This window comes from Quercus suber, unplaced genomic scaffold, assembly GCF_002906115.3.
Source record: "Quercus suber isolate HL8 unplaced genomic scaffold, Cork oak 2.0 scaffold_799, whole genome shotgun sequence".
Lineage (NCBI taxonomy): Eukaryota > Viridiplantae > Streptophyta > Magnoliopsida > Fagales > Fagaceae > Quercus > Quercus suber.
The window spans coordinates 46628-62545 of NW_027070234.1; the positions used below are offsets into that span (position 1 = coordinate 46628).

The 15918-nt window shown below is 33.0% G+C and overlaps 1 protein-coding gene, 1 long non-coding RNA gene and 1 other non-coding gene across 3 annotated transcripts; 1 reads left to right on the plus strand and 2 right to left on the minus strand.

Annotated features, from left to right (window-relative positions):
* Positions 1–1343: 1343 nt before the first annotated feature.
* LOC112006951 (uncharacterized) lies at positions 1344–3173 on the minus strand. Its single transcript, XR_010626563.1, has one exon. It is a non-coding gene; the product is annotated as an uncharacterized LOC112006951 (transcript).
* A 1115-nt stretch (positions 3174–4288) lies between these two features.
* Positions 4289–5136, minus strand: LOC112006963 (uncharacterized). The gene is made up of 2 exons (XM_024039284.1): positions 4533–5136; positions 4289–4491 (listed from the first exon to the last, which is right to left on the minus strand). Exons 1-2 carry the CDS (start codon positions 5134–5136, stop codon positions 4289–4291), a joined length of 807 nt encoding a protein of 268 aa, XP_023895052.1.
* A 4889-nt stretch (positions 5137–10025) lies between these two features.
* Positions 10026–10912, plus strand: LOC136064920 (uncharacterized). The gene is made up of 2 exons (XR_010626564.1): positions 10026–10104; positions 10198–10912. It is a non-coding gene; the product is annotated as an uncharacterized LOC136064920 (long non-coding RNA).
* The last annotated feature ends 5006 nt before the right edge of the window (positions 10913–15918 follow it).

The window sequence follows — 15918 nt, forward strand, 5'->3', positions numbered from 1 at the left end:
TATTTTCAAATATCAATGAGTTGTAACATTATTTTGATCTGGATCTAGACAATCTTTCAGCATTGTCTATGCAGTGTCTCCCTCTTGCCAGCTCCCCAACTGAATATCCAGTTATTTTAAGCATCTAAATCACAGGAGCATCTTTGCAGAAAATTACACTACATATTAGAAGCATTGAACCTGCTCTCCAACTCACTATTGCAGCAATGTTTTTCCAATGTCTACTCTCACCAGCTCTCCAACTCACATTCAATCACATTTAAATTCAAAAATCAGAAGAGCATGTTCTTAAATATATTTAAAATATATGATATAACAAATGACAAGAAAAGGCAATAGCCATTATATCCAGCCTACACGCCTGCCTTTCAGGCAGATAGTCTGTACCCCTCGTGCACACATAAATATCATTAAATTATTAGTTTCATGCAAAGAAAAATAATGTTTATTACAATCAGGCAGTAATTCCTAAAATCTGGAAAATTTTCTTCAGTGTATAAAGTGTTGGTCATCCTGGTACTACTTACTTCCTGTAGATTTTTAATTATAAATACGTGTATCAAATTCTTCCATACTCTTTGTTCGGCCCGAAAATTATCATGTTTACAAGATAAGAGTATGTCATGGTCTCTGTTTTTTCTAATGAAACTATAATTTCACCCATATTTAGCGGCAATGTTTAGTATTTAGTATATCTTTACCATGTTGGAGCTTTTACAGACCTTCACTTTGTCCACATGCAGCAACAGCTTTCTAAAATCACACGTACAGCTTATAATTTATTTACATCATGTTTGTGCCATAGGCAGGCAAGATTTTCATACGCGACTTCTCCATTTCTGATCATAATGTAGACAATTTTTTTGGCCGATTCATTAAAAACATGGGTTGTCCCTACAGTCAGGATTTTCAATTGCTTAAGCACAGAAATTCAAGTAAACCATATGAGTCACAATTATTCTAGATGTGTATTAATCAATTTATTTAAGACAATCAAAATATTGACAGCTAGGATTTCATGTTTTCCTTTTCTGTTTTTATGTTCAATTCCTTGAGCTAAAACAATATAAGGCACCAAATTTAAAATTCAATGACTCAAATTCTGTTAACTAATTTCACAAGTTCTATGTAGTCAGCTAGTGAGATGACCAATTACTATATTTTTATAACCAAATTTTGTACAGTTGACTTCAGATTTTAAATTTTACGAGGTAATTTGTGAGACCGATATCCTAGAATTAATAAAGATTGAACCGTTCTTGAACTAGAAATTAATACTCTTGAAATATAATTCAATAGTGACATGGGTAAATATTTGATGGAGGCAGTGAATTGACTTAAAGTAGAAGAGAAAATGTGTTTTTCATTCGTGTATTTGTACAAAAAGAGAAGGCCTATCAACTTGTATATATTTACAGCCAAAAATGGATGCCCATGATAATTTCTGAGCTAGCGGTTGAGGATATTGAGAAAGGAAACTCGGGTCTTCACTAGACGCCTTGAAAAACATTCAAGCACCTCTTCAACATCTTGAATGCTTGACTCCAACTTCCCCATCCAGTCCTGCACATTCCAAACATGGTTGGAGTAATCACATTTGCTTGTCTTGTGACTAACAAGAGATTGTAATGCCGCATCTACCTTCTCAAAGTCATTTCCATCTGTTTCTTCACCCTCACATGCTATTCTCTTGGGGTGCACCAGCTTGGAAACTACAAACCAGCTGCTTGATTTTGATTGTAAATTTGATCCAGCTATGAAGGTCAAGAGTGATTCAAAAACGAAGATAGTTCCAGCCTCTAGCTCTTTTAACAAGCTAACAATGGCTATATCTTCATTTTTCTTAAGAGTTCAACTTAGTTTGCACGCCCTTTAAGACCTTCTTAATTGCCTTTTTTGCCACCTTCCTAGAAGCCAAGTATTTTTCAACCTCCCTTGCAAGCTCCATTTTACTGCCATGTCTTCTGCGCAGGGTTGATTGAAGTTCACGAGTACATTCCTTTGTTTGCAACAATGCATCCCTTGCAATACCACACACATCCAAGAGCCTGAGAGATCCATCCAACAGCTCATTCAACCATTTCTGATTCTGCTCTTGGGCTAAGGCTTGTGAAAAAGGCAAGAAGAGCAAGTTATCAACACAGTCATGCAAATCTTGAAGCCCAATTAGTTTCTGGCTTAATGAAGTTGATGATGAAGAGGTTGCTTCAGAACATCTCAATCTGCTCAATTGTTCATCGAATTCTGATATGAGCGGGTGTGCTCTAGTGGGAAAGCTGTTAGAGCGAAAATGGTGGTTGATCGGAGAGGCAGCCATGTTTTCCAAAAACAGGAAAATACTTTGCAGTTGAATGTATAATCTTGTGCAGCAATTACCTTGCTTTGCTTTGCTTTATTTAACATCTTCTCAATATATATGATGGGGTGAGGTGGACATAATGAATCACAATATTTTCAAATCTCAATGAGTAGTAACAAGATTTTGATCTGGATCTAGACACTCTCTCAGTATTGTCTACGCAGTGTCTCCCTCTTTCCAGCTTCCCAACTCAACATCCAATTATTTTATGCTTCTTAACTTACAGGAGCATCTTTGTAGAAGATAACACTACATAGTGAATTAGAAAATGATTGATAAAATAAGAAGTTATTAAATTGCAATTGAAGTTAGATGACCTAATGTTTGATAATAATTATGCCACCAATGATGTTATATATGAATCTGGGAAATGAGCTTACGGGAGACAATATTGCAGTGCCACCTGATAATAAGATATTATGTCTTATTTAATTTTGTAAAACAATTAGAGATAAACCAGATGTTGCAGAAATTATTGAGAGAGTGATGCCCCATTTTTTTGCTGGTGTATCCATTTATGATAGACAAGACTGCATTGTCACTTGTTCTCATAAATTGATAATCTCTCACGGATTGAAAACTTGGTCAAGTACAATAAAAGGAAACATCCTTGGAAGGAAGGTGGGTTTCACAGCAAGAAAAGCCTTTCACCATGTTCCCTTTTACTATACTAACCACCAATATTATGGTCCTACCTTTCTTTATTCAGTAGTACTACGCAAATTATTAATCATTGCTACTGGAAACCATAAGGATTCATATATTTCTTACAATATAAGTAAGCATATGAATTTAGAAAGAAATGCATATACATATGTTTGTAATTACGGTAAATAATTAACATAATTTTAAAAATCTATGAATTTCTAATGATAATTTAATGGATATAGCAGACAAGACAACTGGATTCTAATTAATGTAACACATATTACACAGTTATAGTAATTTTATAATACATGTGCGCACGAGTGACATAACCATCTTGTCTCCCAGAAACTCAAGCTGAGCTATTGTTAAAATGGCTAATGCTTATTTCTTATTTGAGAACATGGTGCTGTTACCACACGTATGTTGAATATCATATATCAATGCTCAAACTTTTACGTCATGAAGGGAACTACTCGTGTGACTGTATGAGTTAAATCACATACACCTGTATATGATAGTTCGTTTCTTAATGATATCATTGACTTGACTATGTGATTGTTTTGCCGTAGGCAGGCAAGATCTGCATAAGAGACTTCTCCATTTCTGTTCATAATGTAGAAAATTTTATAGGCTGATTCATTAATAACATGGGTTGTCTCACAAAGGGAGACAGTCAGGATTATTAATTGCTTAAGCATACAAAATTCAAGTAAACCATGTGAATGTCAATGATTTTAAATATGTATCTCTTGTTTCTTGTTTTTCTTTTCTGTTTTTCTGTTCCAACTCTCTAAGTGGAGGAGCTTGGTCCTCAACCAGATTCAAGCCCTGCATCCTCTCAATGCAAAGTGTATATCAAGGGAACCCGTAGGTTAGAATGTTAAAACAATCTGAGGCACCAAATTTAAATTTCAATGACTCAAACCACCTCCTATTATTTATTTCACAAGGTCTACTGGATTCAACTACTGAGATGATCATTTACTATATTTTTATTACCAAATTTTGTACAGAGGTCTTGAGACTTAAACTTTTACGTGGTATTTAGTGAGATCCAATATTCTAGAATTTATTAAAATTGAACCATTCTTGTGCTAGGAATGAATACTCAATTATTTCTTAGTGAGAGTGAATTGACTGAGATGTAGAAGACAAAATATATCTGTATTTCATTCATTAATGTGTACAAAAAGAGAAGGTCTATCATGTACAAATTTACAGACAAAATTGATGCCCATGATGATTTCCGGGCTAGTGGTTGAGGATGTTGAGAAAGGAAACTCAGGTTTTGACTAGATTCCTAGACAGACATTCAAGCACCTCTTCAACATCTTCAATGCTTGACTCCAACTTCCCCATCCAGCTCTGCGCATTTTGAACAGGGATGGAGTAATCAGATTTGCTTGTCTTGTGGCTAATGAGAGATTGTAATGCCGCATCTGCCTTGTCAAATTCATTTGCATCTGTTTCTTCATCCTCACAGACTACTTTTTTTGGGTGCACCATTTGGAAACCACAAACCAACTGTTTGATTTGGAATGCAACTTTGGTCCAGCTATAAAGGTCAAGAGTGATTCAAAGACCATGACAGTTACAGCTTCTAGCTCTTTTAACATGCTCACCATGGCTAGATCTTCATTTTTCTTACAGTTCAACTTAGTTTGCATGCCCTTTAAGGCTTTCTGCATTGCCTTTTTCACAACCTTCCTTGAGGCCACGTATTTTTCAACCTCCCTTGCCAGCTCCATTTTATTGCCATGTCTTCTACGCAGGGTTGATTGAAGTTCACGAGTGCATTCCTTTGTTTGCAACAATGCATCCCTTGCAATACCACACACATCCAAGAGCCTGAGAGATCCATCCAATAGCTCATTAAACCATTTCTGATGCTGCTCTTGAGCTAAGGCTTGAGTGCAAGGCAACAAGAGCAAGTTATCAACACAATCATGCAAATCTTGAAGGCCAATGAGTTTCTGGCTTAATGATGTTGTTGATGAAGAGGTTGTTTCAGAACCTTTCACTCTGCTCAATTGTTCATTGAATTCTGAAATGATCGGGTGTGCCCTTGTGGGAAAACTGTTGGAGCGAAAATGATGAAGGGAGGTTTGGTTGACAGGAGAGGCAGCCATGTTTACCTAAAACAAGAAAGACGTCTTGCAGTTGAATTTACAATTGTGTATCAATTTGCCTTGCCTTAGTTAACATCTTCTCAATATATATGGTGGGGGTGAGGTGGACATAAGGAATCTCATTATTTTTATATATCATTGAATAGTGACATGGTTTTGATTTGGATCTAGACACTCTCTCAGCATTGTTTATGCAGTGTCTCCACAATGTCAGCTTCCCAACTCAGTATCAATTATTTTAAGCTTCTGAAGTCACAGGAGCATCTTTGCAGAAGATAACACATATTGAATAGGACAATGATCAATATGAAATGCAACAGCGACATCCACACCATCTCTTCTGGTACAACAAAAGGCAAAGCTCCTCTATCCAGTTGTGCCTGCCTGCCTTGTTGGGAACCATGGGGCTACAGCACTACGCTTAATAAATTACTAATGATGTTCATGCTTATATGTGGTATAACTACCTCATTTATTTTTGTTTCTACTAATTAAATATTGTTATTATGGTTTTAACAATATTTTGAGTTGCGTGCATTGCATGATCCTTGGGAAGATGAATGACTTAATAATTCATGTAATACACAGTCTTAAAAGGAAGATAATAGACTTAATCCAACCCTAAATTCATTGTTGAACTTTTTGTCTCTTTCTCACTGTCACAAAATATGCATCTTTTCTACAAAGTAGAGACCAGTAGAGAGAGAACTTTCATTTCCCTTTTTCTTGTAAGGACAGAAACTTTGGTGGTTAATCATTGGGACTTTTTTGGAAAATCTATGATCACAAGTCCAAATCTCTTACTTTTAGTTGGGGACATTAAAATTGGGGAGAGTCAATCGAGGCCAACTGCCAATCAATAACACTTTTTGGATACAATAGTTTGATCAGGATTATAATTACTGCCTCATACTTTTTTGCTATTCCCATGTTCTGGATATTATTAGCACTTGTCATTCAAGGTTGATTTTTTGGAGCCAAATAAGTCTGGAGCATTTTGTCGTGGTTGATGCAATTAATTGAATAGTACTTTAGCTACATTTTGTCTATGCCACCTTCCTGTAGTGCACTAGAGGAAATGTCAAAAAAACACTATTTAGAACGGTGTTGATTTGTTCAGAAGCATGCTAAGTTAGACCTAAAAGATATGTTCCACAATCAAAAATTTGTAGAAAAAAATTTCTATGAAATTTATGAGGTTGCTGTGGATCCATATGAGATTTTAGGAAGTACATATGTAACACTTTGGTTTAAGTTTAACACATAATCAGGCACTCTAATCCTCCTTGAAATGTTGACTTCTAGCTCTATTTTGTCCAACAATGTTCATTCTCACACCCATCCTACTTGTCTTGCAACCTATGTAAAGTGCATCATTCAATCTCATAATACACAAAAATTGTGTGGCTTCTTGTTCACATGCTACACCTTTGTAATGCGCTGGTTTGGGTACATAAGGATGCGAACATTGCAAGAGAGAAACTCCTTCCAACTTCATTCGGGTGCCGCAGTATTGTGGCCTACATCCAAGGTGAATTTAGGTTCTTTTGTGCTTTTTACAATCTACAACAAGACCTCCTTATTGACGCCACACTCATTTAAGTGTTGGGGAAATAAAAACAAAATCACCTCTATGTCTAGTGTGAATTAAATGACTTCCAAGTAACCGCAATAAATATAGAAATCAATGAACATTCTATATCTGTACACCACAGGTCCACAACCCATTCTATCTACAACAGGGCAGAGTGGACAAAAGGGGGCTCTATGACCAAATTATACATACATATATACATTCAAAGTTTCTCCAATGTCCTCCTAACCTTTCCCATCTGTTACCCTTTTAACTATTTCCCCAGCAACTTTTTAATCTTCTTTGTTGCGCCTTTCATCTTGATAATTAATCCGTGAAACCATAATAAAGCAAGTAAGCAATGAACTTTTTTTATTAAAAAAAAAAAAAAGCACACAATAATCAAATTCAAAGGCTTGTAGTCTAGAAAAGTACCCGATCCTGGCAACCATATTTATGTCAATAAAAGTGGGGGTGACCATGCCATTCTCGTAGCCCAATAGAATTTTCCCACTGTCCCTTATTCTGGATGCTCTTACATATAACTTTTGTTCATCTCCCACATAAACTCTAACATTGACAGGACGATCTGGATTATGTTCAATGCCGAAATCGTTGTAGCACATATATATGTGATCAGCAGCTGGGATTATAAATTCTTTGACTTTAAAATTGCCAGGATCCCGGGTCACTTTCACCACCATAGTTTCGTTAGACTCATTTTTTACCTCAGTGTTCCTTGACCACAGGCAAGCCATTGAATTAATGCAAGTCTCTAAAAGACAAAGAGTGAGAGAGAGAGAGAAAAAAAAAAAGCAAAATAATCAAGAGGAGTTGCATTGATTATCTATGTATGCATGACTTTGGACGGTTCAACAAAAGCAAAACAACTTAATAAACACATAATTATAAGAGACATTAACAACTTAATGTTCTGGTTCCAAAAAAAAAAAAAAAAAAAAGTTCATATAAGAACAGTTTCGACCACTTACTTGTGAGTGTTAAATTGTGAGTAAAAGGATCAATAACACCAAACCGGTTGAAGTCTAAACTTCTAAGAAAAGAATTCCGGCAAAGTTTGCCGGAATCCGGCAACAGAAATGTTAAGAAAGGGCAGGCTGTCAGGAGTTCTTGAGTGCGTTCTGATTCTCATTTATAGTAGACTACTAGTCCATATAAACTCATTTTCTTGGCAGCCAAGTTAATCAGCTTACACTTCTCACTATCAACAATAATTACTATTCTAGAAGGTGGACAAGTTTGAAATATACTGGTCCAAAAAATATTCCATATAGTGATTCCAAATCCTACTCAAAGCATTGACTATTGACGTAAAATCCCATTATCTCCAAATGATTATTTGTTTTGGAAAATTAACCGTGGATCTTGGTTTTGAAAATATATTTAGAAACTTTCTAGGAAAAATTAAATTAATTGATTTCTTTGACAATCTTTTTATATCTATCTATATCTATATCTATATCTATATCTATATATTACTAAAAGCTGAAGCGTAGCGTTTAATGTTGCTGCTCTCATGTTGCGCCACATCAGCTGCCACGTCATTTTAAAAAAAAATATATATAATTTGTCCTACAATTTTAAAATGATTTTTACAATTTTCAGCCTTATAAATACAATCCACTATTTATTTATTCACTTCCACTATCACTCTATAATAAATCCAGCCCACTACTTATTTATTTACTTCCACTATCACTATATAATAAATCTGTATAATTAATCTAGCCACCTCTTATTTATTTAGTTCCATTATCAAGTCTAACCCAAAACCTTTTCAGTTCAGCTTTAGGATTTTGTGTGAGCTTTTTCAGCTTAAAGGAAAAAAAAAAAAAAAAATAATAATAATAATAATAAAAACGTTGAAGCCTTTCAAGCTTTAGGTTTTTTTTTTTTTTTTTTTTTCCAATTTTCCTATAATTGTTTTAACATTTTTTTTTAATATTTACATTTCTCCAACCTTTCTCTCTTCCTTACCATTTCATCTCCCCACTACTTCTTCAATCTTTCTCCTTCCCTTACCTTTTCATCTCCCCATTACCCTCTACATTAATATCATTCTTCCTTTTTCCCTTCATCTTCCTTTATTTTTGCTCTTCTTATTCACACCCTCTTACTATAAATTTTCCTATCTCTTCTATTCTATGCATAGTTTTTCCTCACAAAAAAAAAAGGTACTCTCTCTCTCTCTCTCTCTCTCTCTCTCTCTCTCTCTCTAAATTTTTTGGTGGATTTTTATTTTTATTTTTATTGCATCTCTACTTTAGGTTGATAATTTTTTATATTTTTAAAACTCTATTTTGGGTTAATGCAATTTAGTTTTGTTTTTTAAATTGTTGTTGTTGTTTATTTTATTTTTTATTCTCTTTGATTGTTAAATGTTATCCTATTGCGATCTAAAGAATTAAATATAGCTATAAAAATATAATATTATTCTATTACATAGCATGATTTGGATAATTTGGTATTTATTTTGTTACATAGCATGATTTTTTATAGTACTCAATTAGGATGTTAAACTATGAGCTTTACTAATTTTTATTTATTTTCTAATCCTTTGTGGTGGACAAAGTACTTTTAATAGTTGTATTAGAAGTACTCTATAATGCCATTCATTTAAAAAAGCAAAGGTTAGCCAAACGAAAATAATTGGATATGTGACAAATTGCAAAAGTTAAAATTTGTATATATACAATAATTGTTTATTTGATAATATGTTTTGGGTGGCCGAAATTATAATTTCTACAAAGAAAATAACCTTAATAGATTATCAAAACAAAATCTTATTCTAATATTGGTTCAATTAATCATTGTTAAGTTTTATTAATTTTTTTTAGTTTACATTTTTTTGGTGTTTTAGATTGTTCCTATGTTACATATATGATTGTTCCTATAATAAATAAAAATATAATTACGAAATGCATTACTCATTATTAGATTAGTTTAAATTGTAAAAAAAATAATAATAATAAAACCACCATAAAAATAATTATCACGCGCAACGCGCGGGTCCGCGACTAGTATTACTAAAAGTTGAAGCGTAGTATTTAATGTTGCTACGCTCACATTAAGCCACGTCAACAGCCATGTCATTCCCATCCTATTTTTTGAATTTTTAATTCAATTTTAAAATAGTTTTACCAATTTTAAAATACTAATAAAATTAAAATTATTTTCAGCCCTATCTCTACCTTAAAGTCCACTTCTTATACATTTAAATCCACTATAAAGCCCAAGCCAAGCCCACACCCAAAGCCTTTTCAACTTACTCCCTTTGTCAAACCTTATTGCTTTTCACGGTTACAACTTATGCTATTCCCTTATGTTACACGGATTCAAATTCCTCTCTCCCACGTTTTGTTTCATCGTTTCAGGTTTAGTTCCTTCCCCTTCCCCACCTTTTGATTATCACGGTTTCAGCTTCTATTCTACTGTTTTACTCACAGTTTTATCTTCCTATTCTACAGTTTCAGCTTCTGTTTTGGCTTCTAATGGCAGCCTCTCTGTCTTCCTTCTTCTCCTCTCTGTCTTCCTATTCTACAGTTTCAGTTTCAGCTTTTGTTATTGTTGGGTTATTTCATTGGAGCACTACTTTTTTGGGTATGTTTGTTTGGAGTTCTTTTGGGGATTTTTTAGGTTGGGAAAACCCAGAGTTAATCAGCAATATGGATGGTAGAGAAACCCAATTATCGAGCTCTGATCCCAAATGTGGTGGTTGGATCACCTTCTCATTCATCATTGGTCAACCTCTCTCTCTGTTTGTCTAACACACACAGAATTTGTTTGGATCAATATATTTCTTATTTCTATTTATATCAAGTAGGGGCGGCAGAAGGCTTCACACTTGGAGGCGGGGGATGGATATTGAACCTGATCATATATCTGATTCAGGTGTTCAATTTGAAAAACATAAATACTGCTCAGATTTCAAACATAGTGAGTGGTAGCACCAATTTGCTTCCGGTCATTGGAGCAATTGTTGCTGACTCTTTCTTTGGTACTTTCTCTGTTGCTACAGTTTCTGCTATATCTCTTTGCTGGTAATACTCTTTACAGTGTTGCAACTTGCAAGATGCACAGTCTGTTGTGTGTGTAGTTTGCTTGCTAAACTCTCTGTTGTGCGTTTATCTCAAGTTATATTTAATTTTTCAATATAATTGATTGATCAATATTTTTCTTCGAGTTTGATTAGTTTATGTTCATTGTGTGTTTGTAAAGTTTATTATTTGGTAAATATAAAAACTGATCGTCTTCTATATATCCTTTCCAAGTAAGGAAGTAGTGATTTAACTTCAATATTCTTTTACTTTCCAAGAACAATATTGAATAACACAAACTTATCGCTGTGTTTCTATTGGCAGAAGATATACTTTTTTTAAAGAATGATGAATTTGGCTGCAACTCTGAAAATAATTTATATTGTTTGACTCAAATAAAAAATACTAATATTTTACATAGACATAGTAGTGACAGTTGTAGTAGTGAGGGCAATACTGATGGTATTGGTGATTGTGGTGTCCTTAGAGGCGGTGATGACAGAGGTGTTGTAGATGGTATGGTGGTTCTGGCTATAGGCCTGCTTGAGACAATGATGGTGGGGTTATGATAATTAATAGGATTGGAGTGGTTGATGTAAAAGCCTTTATTTTCATTTCCATTTACGATTAACTACTCAATTTATAAATTTGAGTAGTTAATCAATTTTATCTATATATAAATAAATGATTTTTAATCAATTTTCAAAAATTGAAAAAAATAAAAAATAAAATAAAAAAAAAACTACGTCCAAAGGAACCTATATCTTACACTTCTATGTAACAGATACAAGTGTTTTGCAGATAGAATTTTAGTGTTCAGGAGGGCGTGATATGGAAATTTTTGGTTATAAGATATATTCTATTCTCATTCTACTTTGTATTTTATAATAACATTACCTCCATTTTCATTTTGTAATTGGTTGTTACCATTGGTGTAAGTCGTGACTTGAGATTGGTTAGCCTAAAAGTGAAACAAACTAGATTATCTTTGGATGGTTTGTTTGGTTCTCGGCTGAACACATGAACCAATAAAGGATAGTTTATTTTTGGGTTGTAGGAGCTGGATTATGTGACCCAAACAATGAACCAAACATGTATAAACCTAGGTATGGCAATGAAGTGGGTTACATGGGTCTCCTCTTTGTTCAATCTTTCTTTAATTGTTTTTGGTCCCAAGACCTCTTTCTCTCTTTCATGTACCTTCATTATTCATGTGTAAGAGATTATCATACCTTTCTCTGTTCTTCTCTCGCGTCTCGCTGTGTTTTTTGCCATTTTGCAGGCCTTCATTGCTTGACTGTCACAGTGAAGGTCAAGTTGTTGCAAATGGACGAGACAACCAATGCTAGGCAGCTTTAGTTGCATCACTACAACTAACAAATGCTTGCAAGTCTTTAACAACTTATTGCTTTCTTAATTGGCTAAGGCCTGTGTTTGTATTGTACTTGATCACTTAATGGCGGACAACAATGTCCGTCGCCCTGTTCCAGTTTTGTATTTTTTTTTTTTCATATATACTAAATGGGATTGGCATGATAAAAAAAGTATCTGGATTACCAAATGGGCTAAATGTGATTTAAGATAATTTAAATGAAGACTTGCGTAGAATATTGATCTTTAACAAAAAGTTTAAGGATATTAATTTAATATATATCCATTGATTGAAAAACTCAATATTTGTTTATGTTTGATTATGATTTAATATTACTTATTTGTCTTATGAATGTTATGATATAAAAATACATTTGAAATATAAATATTTATATTTCAGTTAATTTTTATATTTTTACTAATTTAATTTTAAAAAATAATTATTAAATTAATTATAATGTCATCATGTATGACCTCAGTTCAACCTTAGTCCAACCTTTAAAACTTAAACACTTCCCTTTTACGATTCTTTGAACGATCCAGGTTTCAAAACTATGTCTATAAATGATAATGTCATACACAATCTCTACCCACTTGGTATCACAAATCTTATTTGGTCCCTCAAGACATTGTCTTTGCTTGAATATATGTCATTGGTATAACAAATCGGAAAGCAAATTATGGAGAGAGATCACAACTTTTCTTTTCTTTGTTTCTCATGAAAAATGTATATGGAAAATGGATTTTTTTTCTTTTTTTTTTTTCCAAATTTGGTAGGTTGTGGTTGGGAAGGATTATTGAGAGTTTGAGTTGTTTAGTTGTTGACGGTAAATGGGTCATGAATGTTTTTAGGGTTGACAAATTGTTGTCAGTTTGAGCTTGTGTGTGTTGTTGTTTGTTTGTTTGTTTTTTTTTTTTTTTTTTTTTTTTTTTTTTAAATTATTTCACACTTTGTTATTAGAATAGTTGTTACGTTGTAGGTATTGCATATATTCACAATTATAAGAGATAAAGTCCGAAATTTTACAGAATTAATTTTTAACTTGTCCTAACGAAAATTATGTATTTCTTTCAATAATTAAAGTACTATACAAAGGAGGTCAATGAAATTTCCAATATTGTATGAAATTGGTACTTTTCTTTAAGGAGGTGAATGAAAGCCAGCTAAGAAAATAAAAAATAGATCCAAAACTTGGCCTTAAGCAAGAGAAGATTGTTGAACCATTCAAAAGGAACTCATAAGGATAAATATTTAATACTCACAGATAAGGATAAATACAATATTAATAAATGCATTTATGTCATTCCATATATGAGCTCCTTAACATTTGGCACATACATTGTAGTTATAGCACAAAAACTAAAAAGTCTAATATCATAGGTATTAGGTATATATACGTAAAGAAAACAAAAATCTACTACAATTTTAAACAAAATGTGCTATTAACGTGAGTAAAGCTAAGGCAACATAGGCATGACTAATTCCCTATGAGGTAATTGATTGATTTTCCAAGGTAAAAGAGCACCCGACCAATTGAAACAAAAATAAATAGAAACAAAGTTATAAATACTATGTTAGGAACCCATGGTAGAACTCACCATTGAAATCCGCTTGCAAGAGAGGGTGCCCAAGAGCTTATAAACACATGTTAAACTTATACTTAATCCATGTGAGACACTATGATCATAACATACTATATAACCAAGTCGTGGACTTTTTGTTAACTTCATGAGACTTTGGCACATAAATTTTTCAAGTCTAACAAATTAACACCTTAGTTATTTATTTAATTATTATTTTTAACGTTTATTTTCAGCTCCCTGTTGCCCCGAAATTTTTTTTTTTCCATTATTTCTCTCCTATCCCCAACCTACAAAGTCGATCACTTTCCCTCCTCAACTCCGCCAAAAGGCCCAAAACCCACACTGAATTCATCATTCTCTCAAGACCCAACCAAAATATGCAAAGAAAGATAAGTAAAAACCCAATATGGGTCTAACTCCTTCGTTGAAAATGCACTCTATACCTCATCTTCTGCTTCTTTTAAATCTCAAAGACTCTTTTTCTTCTTCTTCAAAAACAAAGTTACGATTTTTTATTTATTTTTTTTATATTTTTTATTAAGGCTGAGATCAATTAGTTGTTGAGTCTAATCAGCTTTCTTTGTGAGCTTATCAGTAATGTCTCTGATATAGACCAATAATATAGACCTACTATGTTGCTCAAACCTTGATTTAGTTTTATGCCTAAAACTAATTTGGAAAATTAAAAGAAGAAGAAATTTAGTAGGTTTTATTATTTATTTATTTTTTTAACTTTATATTTGTTTGATATGTTAGTAATAGTGGCCATTCCGCACTATTATGGTGAATTTTGGCCGAAATTAAATGAAGCTAGCTTTTAAGAAAGAAAAAGAGTAGAAGAAAAGAAGAAGTTCGTAGCTATGGATTGTGGTGGACAAAGCTCCAATAAATTTTGCAAACCTTTTTACAAGATTATATATGAACCACATAGAAAATTAAATTAATTGACAATTAAAAAAAAAAAAAGAGGATGAATACAAAGTTATTTGAACAACCATCTAAAAAAACTTTAGTTTTGCTTCTTCCTCATTTAAAAAAAAAAAAAAAAAAAAAAAAAAAACCTAAAGCTTGAAAGGCTTTTTTTTTTTTTTTTTTTTTTTTTTTTTTTTTTAATTTGAGAATCAAATCAGCATGTTATATTAAAAGGTTGACCAAACTAGCCAAAATCGGCTAAGAGAATAGAGCTTATGCGTGTTGGAACATCCTCCATCCACACCATAAGACATGACTAACATGTTTAGTAAGCTATGAGCCAACTAAGTTAACATGTCTATAAATATGAGAAAAGCAAACAAAGGAAAAAGAAGCCGACAAAATTTTGGCCTCGGTCTCATGTCACAACTAGGCTACTCCTTCCCACAATTCAATAACCCACTAAAATACATTTACTATTTTATTTGTTCATTTTACCATTTTATTAGTTCTGGTGGACAATGGCATTTTACTTGATGTGGTTCATATTTGTTTGCAAACAAAACACTCTTTTTTTCTTTTATTTTTTTATATTTTTTATAAAAACTACGTCCATAATATTTTCTCAACATTTTTATGACAAACATATGTAATAAGTTTTTATTGGTTCTAATTTGAATTCACAACTTAAATTATTTTTTGTCCACTCATAAACCTACCACTTAGGATTTATTGTAAAAGTATTGTGAAAATATTATGGACATAACATTTATTTCTCTCTATTTTTTTTTTCCCAATGACAACTTATTCTTACCTCACTTATTACCAAAATAACTTTAACTGTTTACTAGCCTAAAATATCTTTAAATTTATAGTGCTAAAAAACATAAGCTTAAATATTAAGCGAGCCCAACAACTGCAAATCCTGTTTCTCCTCATCTCAAAACTGGACATAGCACTGGCCTTTTTTCAAAGCCACCTATTATGCAAGTTTTGGCATTATTTATAAAGATAGTCATGATTCTCTTATTATAGTCCATACTAAATTAATTCCTTGCCTAGGAAACCCATTGTGGATGGCTGCCATGCTCTATTAAGTGTTACACTCTTGTCACGAACTATGGATTAGAGATTTGATTGTGGAGCTTGCCAACTCACAGTTGCTAGCATCAATTGGGTTGCATGAACTATGCTTGAATGAGATTTCGGATGTGTTGGAACAAATTCAAGCTTTTTGTGAAATAGGCAGGACATATATCCTATAGGACTATGTAATAAGTAAGC